This window comes from Cyanistes caeruleus, unplaced genomic scaffold (genome assembly GCF_971803275.1).
Source record: "Cyanistes caeruleus unplaced genomic scaffold, bCyaCae1.hap1.1 HAP1_SCAFFOLD_213, whole genome shotgun sequence".
NCBI classification, from domain to species: Eukaryota; Metazoa; Chordata; class Aves; order Passeriformes; family Paridae; genus Cyanistes; species Cyanistes caeruleus.
This window is the reverse complement of record NW_028255999.1, coordinates 23,647-40,246: the sequence shown is the minus strand read 5'-3', so window position 1 is coordinate 40,246 and position 16,600 is coordinate 23,647. Positions and strand designations below refer to the sequence as shown.

General features: G+C 50.0%; 1 protein-coding gene across 1 annotated transcript; it reads right to left on the bottom strand.

Annotated features, from left to right (window-relative positions):
* Nucleotides 1-11,123: 11,123 nt before the first annotated feature.
* Nucleotides 11,124-13,993, bottom strand: LOC147645603 (uncharacterized). The gene is made up of 2 exons (XM_086874427.1): nucleotides 13,158-13,993; nucleotides 11,124-12,971 (listed from the first exon to the last, which is right to left on the bottom strand). The coding sequence occupies exons 1-2, from the start codon at nucleotides 13,300-13,302 to the stop codon at nucleotides 11,965-11,967; spliced, it is 1,152 nt and encodes a 383-aa protein (XP_086730553.1). The 5' UTR covers nucleotides 13,303-13,993; the 3' UTR covers nucleotides 11,124-11,964.
* Between the last annotated feature and the right edge of the window lie 2,607 nt (nucleotides 13,994-16,600).

Sequence of the window (16,600 nt, the reverse complement as noted above, 5' to 3'; positions counted from 1 at the left end):
GCTGTGCCCATGCTGGGGTCATACTGGGATCCCAGTGGAACTAACTGGGATCCTACTGGGAGCAAATGGAATGATGGTGGCTGTGACTGGAAGCATGCTGGGAGGATCTGGGGTTGACTGGAACCATACTGGGAGTGACTGAGTGCAACAGCTCATACCTGAGAGTGACTGCAATTGTACTGGGAGTGGCCGGGATCATCCTGGAAATGTTTTTCTGTAGATCTTCTGTCTTTCTGGTCTCTTTTTCTTCTCCTTCTTATCCTACATACCTGGAACATTTTTGGATATCTTAATGTTACCCAAAATCTTAAGGGTTAACACTTTTTAGGTTAAATGGGCTAAGTTAGTAAACTTAATGCTATGGTAAGAGTTGTATGTTCAGTTTAATGTTGTATTAAACCCTTTGCATAGTTCCATGATTGTCTATATTCTGCCAGTTAAATTTTGTATCATTTTGACCTTTTTGCTCAGTTGGTCAGAGAATGGTGCCAGCATCACCGAGGTTGTGGGTTCAATCCTTGTGGGGCTATTCACTTAGGAATTGGACTTGATGGTCCTTGTGGGTCCCTTCCTATCAAGAATATTCTTTGCATCTGCCCATTCTGAGAATATCTGGTTGGTGTTCCTCCTGTGCACTAAACTCAAGCACAGGAACCTTTGGTTACCACCAGCATTGAAGTGTTCTGGGGTGTTACAGCCCTGCAGGCTCACAGTGGCATCTTGTTTCCATAAGGCCCCAGAGTGTCCCACTGGTTCCTTGGTTCTATGGGCCCAAGAGTGCCAAAATGATCCCCTTGGTTCCACAACTTCCCACAGTGTCCCACTGGCCCCTTGATACCATAAGGATCTAGAATGTCACACAGGTTTATGGCATTTGTCCTTGCTGCCCCTCACATCCCACTGCCCCACAGAGAGCCCTGAGCCACCCGTGAGGGACAGGCCCTGCTGGGCCAGGCCTGGGCTCAGGGCTTGGCCTTTCTGCTTCCTCCAACCCAGCCAGGGCTTGCTCAGCATTGCAGTTCCCTGCTCAGAGCCTTTGGCTCCCGGCAATCCTGGCCTCCAGAATCTGCTCTCACCAGTGCCTGGGGAGCCTTTGGCAGTCCCTGCCCTCAGTGGGGCCGATTGAAGCTCCAAGGGACTTGGAGTTTTGCTTCTGATTCCTTGAGCAGCTTCTTCAGCCTGAAGGAGGGACAAAAGTGGATCAGGAAAAATAGAAGGAACCACGAGGTTGAGCACTCCCTGAATTCATAGCCCCCTACTTGTGGGATCATCATCCCCCACCCCTCAATCCGACAGGTGCCTGGGGAGGGGGAGCTCGGCCCAGATATCCTGAGGGGTCCCTCAGGGGTTGGGTTTTTTGGGGGGGATGTTTGGAGAATGAAGAACTCCAGAGCTGAGTGGAAAATGCCCCTTGGGGGGATACTGGGGGATACCAGCATCCCTAAGTGAGGAGATAGAAATAGGGGGAACATTTCAAATTCCTGGCACTCCCAGCAGCCTGAAGAGGTCAGGGACTGAGTAGACAGAGGACCCCCAGTACAAGCGTGATCCCCAGCAGCTGGGACAAGGAGGAAACCGTGAACACCAGAAGAGGGAGACCAGAGATGGGGAACTCGTGGAAGGCATTTTCAGGGCTGAATCTTGGTGTTTGGGAGGTTTTTATGGACCCCATGTCTTGGGTTGCAATGCAAGATGTAACCAAAAGTATGTATTCTATCACCATCTTTTAAAACCTGGTGGGGCAGTTTTCATTATCTCCTCCATGACCCAACCCTCATAACTGGGGGATGTCTTCTGTTAATGGGCCAGCTGTTAAAACCTGGTGAGGCAGTGTTCTTTATCTCTCCCACCACCCATCCTCCCCCCAGGGGGATAGCTTCTGGTAATGGGCCATTGAGTCTCACTGCAATACTGATAAAATGACAACATTCCATTGTGAGATGCTCCACCCAGGAGCATCCTGGGCCATTCCTGCCTAGATATAATCTGAGCATCAGAACACCACAGGCAGTCTTTCTCCACTTGTATCCCAGAGGAGAGAGAAGACGCATCTACAGCACCAGAATTTCAGAGGTAAGCTACACCCTTCTATGGGATCATTGCTTCAACAGAACCACATCTGTCACTCCATGTGGACTGCAGCCACCATTTAATCTTAAATTTGGATAAGACTGCTTCCAACACCCTGACCAACAGGGTGTCAGGTTGTATTCTGATTCTCTCAGTGAGTTGTTTTTTTGTTGGTTTGTTTGTTGGTTTTTTTTTTGTACTGCTGCATTTTCATTTCCTTTCTTTAATAAATAACTGTTATTTATATTCCTATATCAATATATGAGAGGACTTTGATATCAAGATTATAATAATTCGGAGGGGGTTGTTGCTTACATTTTTATCAATTTCAGTGGAGGTTTCTGCCTTCCCTAGCAAACACCTGTCCTTTCAAACCAAGACACCTCAGATATCCAGTGGCTTCTAGAGAGGGACTTGGGCCAAGGGACATTCAAACTCATTGTGCTCATTCCTTGTTTTCTCCCAAACCAGGATTTTCCAATCCCAAATCTTGTCTGGATGGAGAAGGAGGCTGTGAGGAAGAGGAAGATGCCCCAGGACACCCAGGCAGGTGAGGAGGAAGTCAGTGCCCTTTTCCCCCTCTCTCCTGCTCCATATCCCAGCCCAGCATGGCCCCCAGCTGCAGGACAACCCCGCTGCCGACACCGTCCTGCCGGGGATGCACTGGGGGGATCTCCTTCCCCTTCCCTCTGGCACGGAGGCAAATCCCATCCTCTCCTTGTCCTTCCTCCCCCAGTCAAGCAACTTAGGATGGAGACCAGGGAGGACAAATCCTCACAGCAAAACGTCATGGAAGAGGCTGACTTGAGCGGCTCCACATTCCGGGAATCCAATGGGGAGGAAAAGCCCTGGAGATCCCGCAGGAGGAGGGAATCCAAACCCATCCCAGGGTGCTCTGAGGAGGAAAGACCCACCCTGTGCCGGGAAGGCGGTTGGAGATCCAGCCAGGGCTCTGAGCTGGTGGTCCATGAGCAGCTTCAGGATGGGGCGAAGCCCTACAAGTGCTTGGAGTGTGGGAAGAGCTTCAGCTCAAGCAGCAAACTGATACGCCACCAGATGATTCACACTGGGGAATGGGCCTATGAGTGTGGGAAATGTGGGAAGGGCTTCAGCTGCAACTCCGAATTCATCCGTCACCAGCGCATCCACACTGGGGAGAGGCCCTACGAGTGTCCCGAGTGTGGGAAGAGGTTTCAGAGGAGCTCTCATCTCCTCGTGCACCAGCGGATTCACACAGATGAGAAGCCCTTCTGCTGCCCTGACTGTGGGGAGGGCTTCAAGCACAATTCCACCCTTGTCAGGCACCAGCGGATCCACACTGGGGAGAGGCCTTTCGAGTGTCCCCAGTGTGGGAAGAGCTTCAAAAACAGCTCCTACCTGACCATCCACCAGAGGACCCACACTGGGGAACGTCCCTATGAGTGTGAGGAATGTGGGATGACCTTCAGCCAGAGGTCCCAACTGACCATTCACCAGATGATCCACACTGGGGAGAGGCCCTACGAATGTCTCCAGTGTGGGAAGAGGTTTCGCATCAGCTCCACTCTCCTCGTGCACCAGCGGATTCACACAGAGGAGAGGCCCTTCCACTGCCCTGACTGCGGGAAGGGCTTCAAGCGAAACTCCCACCTCATCTCCCACCGGCGCAGCCACAGCGGGGAGAGGCTCTACAAATGTCCCCAGTGTGGGGAGAGCTTCACCCAGAGCTCTAACTTGACCAGACACCAACAGAGGCACCACTAAGGGAAGCCCTGCGAGTGCCCCAAGTGCAGGAAGAGCTTCATATGCTGCTCCAGCTCCATCCCCCATCAGAGGCCCCACGTTGGGCAGAGCCCTGATGACCCACGTTCCCAGTGATCTGTGTTGGGAAGACACTGGGCTGGTGGTCCTTTTGTTTTGTTCCGATTATCTTTTGATTCATCTTTATCCCTTTAAAACAGACAAATTTGGGGTAAAAGTCTATAAATTCATCAAAGGCATCTAGAGCCTCACATTTTACTAGTGCTTCAAGGTAATCTGGTATTCAGGGAAATACTTGGGGGTTGTGGAGCTATTTGGTGGAGTTTTCTCCATTTTTGGCACTCAAAGCAACGAGAGTTTTATCTGTCACCTCAGAACCACTCAATGCCACTGAAAACTGCACAGTGCCACTCAAAACTATTGGATTCCACAACCCCTCCGGGTGTGATGCCTTAAGTTTTAGCTTTTAAATTTTTCATATTTTGCACTGTCTAGGTTTGTAGTTTTGAACTTCATATTAAGTGTTAGTGAGCTCTCTTCACAGAGTAGGTAGACAAAACAATTCCTTTTCTAGCTTGAGACCAAGGACAATCATTACAAGTTGCAGGCTCAAAAGCATAAACAAGGGTGGACTGAAGAGAGAAAACAAGGACAGGACTTCATCATCTGAAGCTATAATTGGACCATGAACCCAAATATGCAGATGGACCTCAACTTACAAAAATGTGAGACCTCGTGATGAGTTGTTTGTTTTTGGGTTTTTTTGACCATTTTTGGTCCATTTGGGGTGTAGCCCTGGGAAGGCTCTTGTACTGCCTAAGGTGTATCCTTTAAGACCTTTTAATAAACTTTATTCTTAACTCTGTCTAGCCTCTGTTCTAGGTCAGCCTTCTGAAGGCATCAGGTGGAATGGGGTTGGCAGGGGATTGGGCAAAGTGGGATGCAGATATGGGGTGTGACATGGGCATTGGGTGGGGCAGGATAGGTGTGATGGAGTTTGGGAGGTGTGAAATGGGGGAAATCAGGCTTGGGAAGGGGGTCTTGATGTCCAGCAGGGATGGGATGGGTTGGGGTTGGGATTGGGGATGTGGGGTGGGGCCTGCAATGAGACAGCCAAAGTTTGGGAATGATGAAGGGAAGGCGTGTCCGTTACTGAGTGAGTTTTTGGATATTCCACATTCCTGAAGAGATTTTGGGGTATCCCACATTTCTGAGGCAGTTCTGGGGCACTCCCCAGCTCTTGGGGGGCTCCTGAGAGCAGCTCCATGGAGCCCCATTGTCAGGGGTAGTTGCCATGGGCATGAGCTCAGAGCTGCAGCCAGAGTGCGTTGCCTTGGTGCTGGAGAGCAGAGAAATGATGAATGGTCCCAGACATCTCCAGTGTGTGTTTGGGGGGCAGAACAAGTTCTGAATGGGTGGTGCAGTCTCTGCCCTAGCCCAGCCACTGCAGCCTCTGCTCCAGCCCCAAAGTGGCTGCCAAGCCCCTGGCACCCCAAAAACCCCACCTGGGAGAGGAACCACAGCAGGTGAGGCTGTGACACGGGTGTGACACTTGTTGGGAAGGTAGAATTAGAAAGAAATTATAAATATGACTCCTTAGCCAGAAAGGCTAAGGAAGAAATACAAATGAAAGAACAGTTTGAATAATTGAAAGAAGCCGGTCTGGTATGCCAGAACACATTCTTTCCCCCAGTAAAACTAAGCTAAGACCCCTCTTCCCAGCCTTATAAGGAAAGGTCTGAAGGACCCTGAGATAACTAAAAATATGCAAAAGCAGCGATTTCTATAGGTCACACACAAATGTTACTGTATTAGTATACTTAGAAAGATTGGTTAGTGAAGGAATAAAATATTCAACGTATAGGTTATATAAGCAACTGTAAAGGAGAGCTCGCTCTCTTGCTACGCTCTCTTGTCTCTCTTGCCTCACTTTTTCTACGCTCTTTTTCCTGCTCTTTTTACTTCTCTTCTTTATGCTCTTTTCCCAGCTCTCTCACTTCTGTTCTGTTACTCTCTTTCTTAGCTATCTTAAGTCTTGAACTCATGTATTCATATTTTACTCCCTTTTGTATTGTTCCTTCTGAGCCTGCTTTGAGCTTCATCTGCTGGCTCCTAGCAGGTTCTCTCTCTCTCCCACGCCCTGAAATAAACTACTGACATCTAACTCGATTATAGAGGTCTCTGCCGTGTCCCGGAACGTCCACACCCCAAAAGCGTCTCTTACAGACACTGACATGTGCCACAGCCCCGGAGCTCACAGCAGCTGAGATGGCGCTGGATCCAAGGCTGACTGTGGATCTCTGTCCCTCTCTCTTCTCTTGAATTCCTTTTCTCCAAATCTGTATAATTTGAAGTTGGATGGATTAGAGTTTGCTTAGTCAGTGCTCTGTGAAGTGCTTTACTGTAATTCCATGTCACTTTATGATTTCCCAAGTATTTCATTCTCTAAATTTTGCAAGTAAATGTTTGTTTCCCCCCTCCTGGGAAGCTAGTTGTTTTCTCCCATGCACTGCCCGAGGGGATCGAGGTACCTCAGGTCCCTTTCCAGCAGGGGCCGAGCGAGCCTGGGGCACAGCACAGGGAACTGCAATGCTGAGCCAGCCCTGGCTGGGTTGGAGGAAGCAGAAAGGCCAAGCCCTGAGCCCAGGCCTGGCCCAGCAGGGCCTGTCCCTCACGGGTGGCTCGGGGCTCTTTGTGGGGTAGTGGGACATGAGGGGCAGCAAGGACAAATGCCATAAAACTGCAAGCCCTGCCAGCCTCCTCAGGGAGGGCCGAGCGAGGAGCAAAGACCTTCCTGGGGCTGTGCCCTGGGCCAGGAGGGATTGTGCCAGTTGACCCTAAATTTCTTCTGCCAGGCAGCTTTAGGACACGGAACATGGAGAAGCCAAAGTCAACTCTCAGCTTTCCACAGTCTTCCAGTAGAATCCTGTGTGGGGAGCAGCTTGGGAGCAGGGTTTGTGTGTCAAGGGAGGGGAATTCAGAGCCCTTTTCTCCCCCATGGCCTGAGGGTCTGCATTTTCAATGGCCCTGCGGCTGCCAAAGGGGCCTTTTTCACCCAGCTGAGAACAGTTCTGCTGATAACCTGCCCTAAACCTGCTTTTCCTGCAAATGTGCCAATGAAGCCTCATTTTTTGCAGCCCCAGGTCTTGTGCACATGCAGACGTGAAAACTGAAGGATGGAAAGGATCTGCTGGGAGGAGTCCTCTTTTTCTTGTTTTTTTTGGTGGTTTTAATTTTTTAATTTTTTTTTTAATTGATTCCTGCTGTCAGCTCTGTGCAGAGCTCTGTAACTGTGTGTGACACTTGTCTGTGGCACTGTGTGGGTGGCCAAGGGGACCTTCCCTGAGCTGTCTGCAGAGGAATCCACAGCAGCCCAGGCTGGGGGTGCTCAGTGGCCGCTCAGTTCCACTGACTGGATGCAGCTCTGGACGCTCCCCTTGGAGCATCTCCAGGGAGGGAACACTGGGGCTGCCCTGGCTGTGGTGTCACTGCCAGGGGAACGCTGGGGCTGCCATGGCTGTGGTGTCACTGCCAGGGGAACACCGGGGCTGCTGGCCCGGCTGTGGTGTCACTGCCAGGGGAACACCGGGGCTGCCCCGCTCCTGCCCCACCCCATCAGCTCTGCCAGCGCCTCCAGGGGACACAAAGGCTGAGCCAAAGGGTGAGAGTTGCACAAGGGGCTGAGCTGGGATCTGGGACCCATTGGGATCATGGAGTGCAGCCCCCGGCCCTGCACAGACACCCCAACAATTGCAGCCTGTGCATCCCTGGCAGCGCTGGCCAAAGGCTCCTGGAGCTGCAGCAGCCTCGGGGCCGTGCCCATTCCCTGGGGAGCCTGGGCAGTGCCCCAGCCCCCTGTGGGGGAAGAAGCTTTTGCTGATCCCCAGCCCTGCTCTGGCCCAGCTCCAGCTGCTCCCTTGGGTCCTGACCCTGCTCACCTGGGCAGAGATCAGAGCTTGCCCAGAGAATCCATGGCTGCCCCTGGATCCCTGGAAGTGTCCAAGGCCAGGTTGGACGGGGCTTGGAGCAGCCTGGGATAGTGGAAGGTGTCCCTGCCCATGGCAAGTGGTGGAATGAGATGAACTTTAAGGTCTCTTCCAAGACAAGGCATTCTGTGATTCTGTGATTTTGGGAGAGATGCTGAAGCTCTGGCTCAGCTTTATCTCACCAAATGTCTGGACCCAGCAGCAGCCATGGGTGGGATCATCTCCTCCTCCCTCTCGCTGTGGATGTAACTCACCCAAGGGCAGTGTCATAAATGAAATTGAAATTTGGACGACTAGGTCTATTGGGTTAACAGCAGTTTAATAATAAGAAAAAAAAATGATACAATTTAGTGAATTGAATACAAGAAAACAATTAAATAAAAGAGTACAATTTAGTGGATTGAATAGCAATTTGATGTAAAGGAATACAATTTAGCAAAAGAGTACAATTTAGTGAATATATTCATATATATATATATATATACACACACACGTATATGCACACACACCCACACATACAGATATATATATATATATCATACAGATAGATATATAGATATATAGATATATAGATATGAATATAGCTTGCCAATAATTAAGAATGATTAAAGCACTAGCAAAACTGAACGGGTTATGGGGAGGACTTCTCACCCTACCTCACATATAAAACAAAGCAATTCAAACTAAACTTATATACTGTATGCTTGTACATATTCATTCATGTTTCCTGTAAGTCTCTTCCTATTTCCGATTCTTTAATTTTACATCACTGTTCTTCACGGCGCATGTTTCACTTTTTGTTAGGGGGTCTTCAGTCTTCTTTTGGTGGTCTTTGGACAAAGGCTTACATTCATCCTTGTTGTCCTCCAGATAACCTTGCAGGTTTTGTGTGCGTACTAAGCATTGTGTTATGTAAGTAAGCATTGTGTTCCACTAATTAGTCTTACACTTCATAATTTTCAGGCCTGTGCCTGAAGTCATTCCAATTTTGTCCATCTCATGGTCAATTTTCTCTTGAGACATTACTTATCTCAAAACTACATCCGGTATCTTAATTTTAACATGTAATATCTGTAAAGGGGTCCATCTGCCTTGCAACACCAATTCCCCTGATTGCTTCTAGTAATAACTTTCCAAATAGTTACAATTTAGTTAGCACAAATTATTTCCATTTCTTACACTCCCCAAATTCCACTCCCAACATCCCCCCTGCTTCCAGCTCAGGATGGTCCCCCAATGAGACTCCTCCCAAAATCCCACCCCCAAGAAACCTCCCCATCGCTGGAAAATTACCCAAATCTCACTCCAAAATTGGGAATCCTCCCTGAGACCCCTCCCCAAATTCAGGCCTCCCCAAAATGCAGCTCCTCACTGTGATCACGACTCCTCCCCATCAGTGGAGATTCCCCCAAAACCCAAAAAATCCTCCCCAAATCCCCTTCCCAAAATCAGAACTCCACCAGGACCCCTGAATTTCCCCCCAAAACCACCAAATTCCTCCCCAAAAATCCAAAAATTCCTTCCAAATACCCCCAAAACCCCTATAATCTTCCAAAAGTCCCACATCCTCACAAGACTCAAATTCTCCCCCCAAAATTTTCCCCCCAATCCCACCAAATTTTCCACCCCAAAACCCCATTTTTTTTACCCCAAACCCCAAATCCTCCCCCTAAAAAACCCAAAGTTCTCCCCAAAACCCCAAATTTCCCCCCTAACACCCAAATGTTACAAAAAAATCCTTAAATTCCTGCCCTAAAACCCCGAAATTCCCCCCAGGAGCTCCAAAGCTTTCCCCCAAACCACCAAATTCCTCAATTCCACTCCAAAACCTGGGAACACCCCCCAAAAAACAGCAACCCTTCCCCAAAATCCCCCCAAAATTGCAACCCTCTCCCCCAAAATCACCAAAAATCTGAGAACATAATTTTTTTCACATTTTTCACACCTTGGGTCTGGGCAAAACCACCAGAATTCTTGGGATTTTTCCTGTTTTTTGTGGGAAGAGGGTCTCCCCAACTTTTCGTGTCACCCCAGGTGACCCCTCTCCAAAATTCCTGCCCCTCAAAATTAAGTGCAAATAAATAAAAAGAGGGAAAAAAAAAAAAAGGTGGGGGGGAAAGGTAAAAATAAAAAAAAAAAAAGGAAAAAAAAGACTCTCTTACCCTAATTTGGGGGGAGGGGAATGAAGGAAATATTGGGGGAGGGGGTGAACCCCCAGAAAAAAATTGAGGCACCCACCTCCAAAAAATTGGGGGAACCCCCCCCAAAAAAGCTCACTTTGAAAAATGCCAAAACCACCAAAAAATGGCAAAAAACACTGACAAATTAGGGGGGAACCCCCCCAAAATGCATAAAAAATGGGGCAACATCCCCTTGAATCCAAGGGATTGTTGGGATTTTTTTTCACAAAAGTGCTGGGTTTTTGGGGATGGAAGAGGAGGAGAGACCCCCTCCAAATTCCTGGAGTTGTCCCCAAGACACCATCTGCAGAGGCAGCAGAGGGGGACAAAAAGAGCATTATAGGGAAATTAAGGGAATTTGGGGAGTTTTGGGTGAATTTTAGGGAATTTTGGGATTTTGGAGGTCTGGGGAGGGTCTTAATTTTGCGGGGTTTTGCGTTCCAGGGCCGCAGGTTCATGTCCAGGGAGGCTATAGTTACCAGGAACTGGCATGGGACACCAACAAGACGGGATTCTGCTCAGGAAAACATTTATTCAGCAGAGGAACAAACTCAGATCCAGAGACAGCCCCGAACAGAGGCAGGGAGATGGGTTTTGAGAACCAGGGTGGAGTTCAAGGTTAGGGACCACCGGGAACACAGCAAGGGAGAAGCACCAGGGGCCCAAAGCCAATCAGAAATCCCTGGGTTGCCATCCCATGAGGGGTCCAGGGTGGAGTTTCTTCCTGGGCTCGCAGGGCCCATACTCCAAGGCAGAGGGATGGAACTCCCTCTTGCCCACACCTCTCACTTTAATCATGTTCATTTGAAACCAAATCTTTGCCTCCCTGGGCAGGGGCACCTCACACAAAAGCTCACCCAGTAATGGGCTCCCCCTCCCTTCATCATCCCCAAACTTTGGCTGTCTCATTGCAGACCCCACCCCACCTCCCCAATCCCAAGGCCAACCCATCTCATCTCTGCTGGACATCAAGACCTCCTTCCCAACCCCTATTTTGCCCATTTCACACCTCCCAATCCCTATCCCACCCATCCTGCCCCACCCAATGCCCATCTCACCCCACCTGATTTACATCCCACTTCGCCCAGTCCCCTTCCAATCCCATTCCACCTGATGCCTTCAGAAGGCTGACCTAGAACAGAGGCTGCACAAAGGTAAGAATAAAGTTTATTATAAGGCCTTAAAGGATATACCTTGGGTATACAAGAGCCTGCCCAGGGCTACACCCAAGATCAACCAAAAATGGCCACAAAAATGGATGAACTACTCATTGTAAGGTCTCACATTTTTGTAAGCTTAGGTCCATCTGCATATTTGGGTTCATTGTCCAATTACAGCTTCAGATGATGAAGTCCCATCCTTCTTGTTTTCTTCCTTTAGTCCACCCTTGTTTATGCTTTTGGGCCTGAAACTTGTAATGACTGCCCTTAGTATCAAGCTAGGAAAGGAATTGTTTTGTCTACCTACTCTGTGAAGAGAGCTCACCAACACCTAATATGAAGTTCTACAAAAACTACAAACCTAGCCAGTGCAGAATATGAAAAACATGAAAGCTAAAGCTTAAGGCATCACACCCTTAGAGGCTGTGGAATGGTAAAATTTTGGAGTGGTTTAGAGGTGGCAGATCAAACCCTCTCATCCCTTTGAATGCCAAGAAATGGAGACAACTACACCAAATACCGCCACAACCCCCAAGTTTCTCCCTAAATCCCAGATTCCCTTGAAACACTAGTAAAAAGTAAGGTTTAAGATGCTTTTGATGAATTTGTTGATTTTTACCCCAATTTTGTCTGTTTTACAAGGATGAAGATGAACCAAAAGATAATTGAAACCAAACTAAAATGACCACCAGCCCAGTGTCTTCCCAACACAGATCACTGGGAACGTGGGTCATCAGGGCTCTGCCCAATGTGGGGCCTCTGATGGGGGATGGAGTTGGGGCAGCACACAAAGCTCTTCCTGCACTTGGGGCACTTGCAGGGCTTCCCTTATTGGTGCCTCTGTTGGTGTTTGGTCAAGTGAGAGCTCTGGGTGAATCTCTTCCCACACTGGGGACACTTGTAGAGCCTCTCCCCAGTGTGGATGCGCCAATGGGTGATGAGGGTGGAGTTGTGCTTGAAGCCCTTCCCGCAGTCAGGGCAGCGGAAGGGCCTCTCCTCTGTGTGAATCCGCTGGTGCACGAGGAGAGTGGAGCTGATGCGAAACCTCTTCCCACACTGGAGACATTCATAGGGCCTCTCCCCAGTGTGGGTCATCTGGTGAATGGTCAGTTGGGACCTCTGGCTGAAGGTCATCCCACATTCCTCACACTCATAGGGCCGTCCCCCAGTGTGGGTCCTCTGGTGGATGGTCAGGTAGGAGCTGTTTCTAAAGCTCTTCCCACATTCCCCACACTCGAAAGGCCTCTCCCCAGTGTGGATGCACCGGTGCCTATTGAGGTTGGAGTTGTCCTTGAAGCCCCCACCACAGTCGGGGCAGTGGAAAGGCCTCTCCTCTGTATGAATCCACTGGTGCTGGAGGAGATGAGAGCTAGTCTGAAACCTCTTCCCACACTCGGGACACTCGTAGGGCCTCTCCCCAGTGTGGATGCACTGGTGATGGATGCAGTCGGAGACGCAGCTGAAGCCCTTCCCACATTTCCCACACTCATAGGGCCATTCCCCAGTGTGGATCATCTGGTGGTGGATCAGGCTGTTTCTGTAGCTGAAGCTCTTCCCACACTCCAAGCACTTGTAGGGCTTCTCCCCATCCTGAAGCTGCTCATGGACCACCAGCTCAGAGCCCCGGCTGGATCTCCGGCCGCCTTCCCGGCACAGGGTGGATCTTTCCTCCTCAGAGCACCCTGGGATGGGTTTGGAGCCCCTCCTCCTGTGGGATCTCCAGGGCTTTTCCTCCCCATTGGATTTCTGCGCTGTGGAGCTGCTCAAATCAGCCTGTTCCATGAGGTTCTGCCATGGGGATTTGTTCTCCCTGGTCTCCATCCTCAGCTCCTTGTCTGGAGGAGGAAGGACAAGGAGAGGATGGGATTTGCCTCCGTGCCAGAGGGAAGGGGAAGGAGATCCCCCCAGTGTGTCCCCGGCAGGACGGCGTTGGCAGCGGAACTGTCCTGCAGCTGGGGGCCATGCTGGGCTGGGAGATGGAGCAGGAGAGAGGGGGAAAGGGGCACTGACTTCCTCTTCACCTGCCTGGGTGTCCTGGGGCATCTTCCTCTTCCTTGTAGCCTCTTCCTCCATCCAGCCAAGGTTTGGGAATGGGAAATCCTGGCTTGGGGAAAAATACGATTCATGAGCAGATGGGCTGAGGGGGTTCCTTCTGCCCATGTTCATCTCTACAAGTCACCGGGGCATCTGGAGTCCATAAAAACCCCCAAACACCAAGATTCAGCCCTGAAAATTCCTCCCAGAAGTTCCCCATCTCTGTTCTCTCCCCTTTGGTGTTCAGGGTTTCCCTCCCATCCCAGCTCCTGGAGGTCACGTTTGCACTGGGGGTCACCAGTCTACTCAGTCCCTGCCCTCCCCAGGCTGCTGGGAGTGCCAGGAATCCGAGAAGTTACCCGTTTCCATCTCAGCACTTAGGGATGCTGGAGGTTTTTGGGGCTTCAGAGTCCCTTCTCCCCTTATTCTCTGCTTTGGGGTGCAGGGGGTCCAAGGAGTCCCCCCTGCCCCTCTCCAGGCTGTTGAGGGTCCAACAAATTGCAGAGCTCCTCCTCTCTGGGCTCCCCACTTTGGGGTCCTGGGGGACACAGGGCTCTGCTCCTCCAGGCTGCCTCTGCCAGCAGCTGCCACCAGGACCCCCCCAATGTTCCCCCAAGGGGCATTTTGCATACAGCTTTGGAGTTCTTCATTCTTCAAACATCACCCACAAAAAAACCCAACCCAGGAACCCTCCAGGATACCAGGGCCAAGCTCCCCCACCCCGGTCAGCTGTGGGATGCGGGGTGATGATCCCACAGGTGGGAGCTGTGAATTCAGGGAGTGCTGGACCTTGTGATTCCTTCTCCTTTCCCTGATCCTCCTCTGTCCCTCCTCTTCCTCTTCCTCCTGCTCCGCCTCTTCCTCCCTCCTCCACCTCCTCCCTAACACCACTCCCTTCTCCTACTTCCATCTTGTCTTGCTCTCCTTCATCCTTCCTCTTCCATCCCTCCTCCTCCTCCCCCAGGAGCAGTGACACCCTCCGTGCCCCATTCCCGAGCCCCTCACAGCCCACGGCAGGAGCGGGGATGGAGCCGGGACAGGTTGGGATGGGCAGAGCGGGGCTCTCCGCTGCTCCCACACACTGGGGATGGAGGGAACCCGGCCCGGGGAAAAGGAGAGGGAAACTGGGAAAATTGGGGGCTGCAGATCCAACCTGAGGCTGGCTGGGGACCCTGGCTGGGGACTGCCAGCCCTTGGGGGCTCCTCTGGGGAGATGTGGGAGGGGGGAACACAGAGAGGGCTGGGGGATCCCAGGAGTGGCAGCACTGGCAGGGACTGGTTTGTACTGGGATCATCCTGGCAGTGGCTGAGATTGCACTGGCTGTGTACTGACATCATCCTGGGATCATACTGGGATCGTCCTGGCAGTGAGCAGGAGCCTGCAGGGGGCAACTGAGACCAGGTTGTCAGGAACTGGGAATATGCCCTGCACTCCCCAGAACCCCGAGATCGCCCCCCATAGGTCCCATGTGTCCCCCAGACCCTTCAGGATCCCCGAGTGACCCCTCAGCGCCCGTTCGGGATCCCCCAAAACGTCCCTGGATCACTGAATGCTCCCGAACCCACAGATGCCCCTTTCAGACACTGCTGGGAATTCATCTCCCATCATCCCAGAACACAGTTCCGCGCCCAAACCTCCTGCCATGCCCCGCGCCCTAAAGAGCCCAGTTAGAGCTCCCCAGGTTCTCCCCAGGTGCTCCCGAGCCGTATACATCCGCCCCGAGGACCTGCAGCCATGGCTCTGACGCAGAAGTGCTCTCCAAGTACCTCCCCACATCGCCAAACGCGCCTTCCGAGCCACTTTCGGGACTACATCTCCCATCATGCTCCGCGACGCCCATAAAACGCTATTGCAGCCGGGACTCCATCTCCCGTCATGCCCCGCGCCTCACCGGAACCTTTTGGAGCTGCGCCTATAACTCCCGTGATGCTCCGCGGCCCCATTAAACCGTTTTGTATCGGCGCCTACAGCTCCCATCATCCCCCGCGACCCATGGAGCCCCGTTACAGCCCCCCAAGTGCCCGCCCGGTCCCCAAAGGGCCCCCAGATTCACGTCCCTGACCCCCAAGCGCCCTCCTGGACCCCCAAGTGCTGCCCCAGGCCCCGAATTGTCCCACAGAATCCCTAAGTACCCCTCCAAGTGCCCATCCGACTCCCCCAAGTGTCCTCCAGACCACCAAGTTCTCTCTAAATTCCCTCCCCAGACACAAAACTACCCCAAATGTTCCCCAGAAAAGTTTCCATGGATCCCAAAGTGATCCCTTTTACCCAATCTGAGAAAATGATTAAAAAATATGATCAAAGGACTAAAAATAGGTGTAATTAGCATAAGGAGGGAGAAATAGTGATCAATTAATTAATGAAGGTGGAACTTTGAACCAAGGACCAATAATGTTTTTAGTTGCTAAAAATGTATCAATTATTTTATATAAATATAAAAATTAGGTTATAAAAATACAAAACAATATTATTATAAAAATGAAATTTTATTTCTATTAATTAATTCGATTTTATTGATAAAGAAAAGTTGACAAATGTTATCAATGTTTTGGGATGTCTGTCCCAGGTGGGCCATGTCAGACATGCTGAGGCTTGGGGTGAGGAGCAGGTTGTCCAAACAGGGGCAGGCTGCAAGGGATTCATTCTTCTCTGTGAGCAGACTGCCTACGGAGACATTCAGCATCAGGATTGTAAAGAGTAAATCATGACCTCCTGATCAATACAGAAAGATATTTTACAGTTTGAACAGTAGAAGGTTGTCACCATAAGGGGCCTTCTTTGTTAATATAGCTCATATTGTGTCATGTTTTTTAAATACCAATGTTGTTGTACCAGCCTTCTTTGTTAAAATATTGTTATAAATGAAATTAGAATTTTGACAACTAGGTCCCTTGGCTTAATGGCAGTTTAATTAAAAACGAATACAATTTACTAAACTGAATAGTAATGTGGTATAAAAGAATACAGTTTAGTAAAATAATACAGTTTAATAAAAAATTAAAATTTATATATAATCTACTAGTAATTAAGTATGATTAAAGCATAAGCAAAACCCACCAGGGTATGGAGGCTTCCCACCCTGCCACACCTTCAAAACAAAGCACTTCAAGCTAAACTCATATACTGTATGCTTATACATATTCATTAATGTTTCCTGTAAGTTTCCTCCTATTTCTGATTTTTCTGATTATACGTCACTTTTCTTCACGGCACATGCCTCACTTGTTGTTAGGAGGTCTTCAGTCTTCTTTTGATGGTCTTTTGGCGAAGGCTTCTCCTTTTCCTCATTGTCCTTTGGATAACCTTACAGGTTTGCGCGTGCGTACTAAGCCTTGTGTTATCTTAGTCTACTAATTAGCCTTATGTTTACTAATCTTTAGGCCCAATGCCTAAATTTGTTCTAATTTTGGTCCATCTCAAGGCCATTTT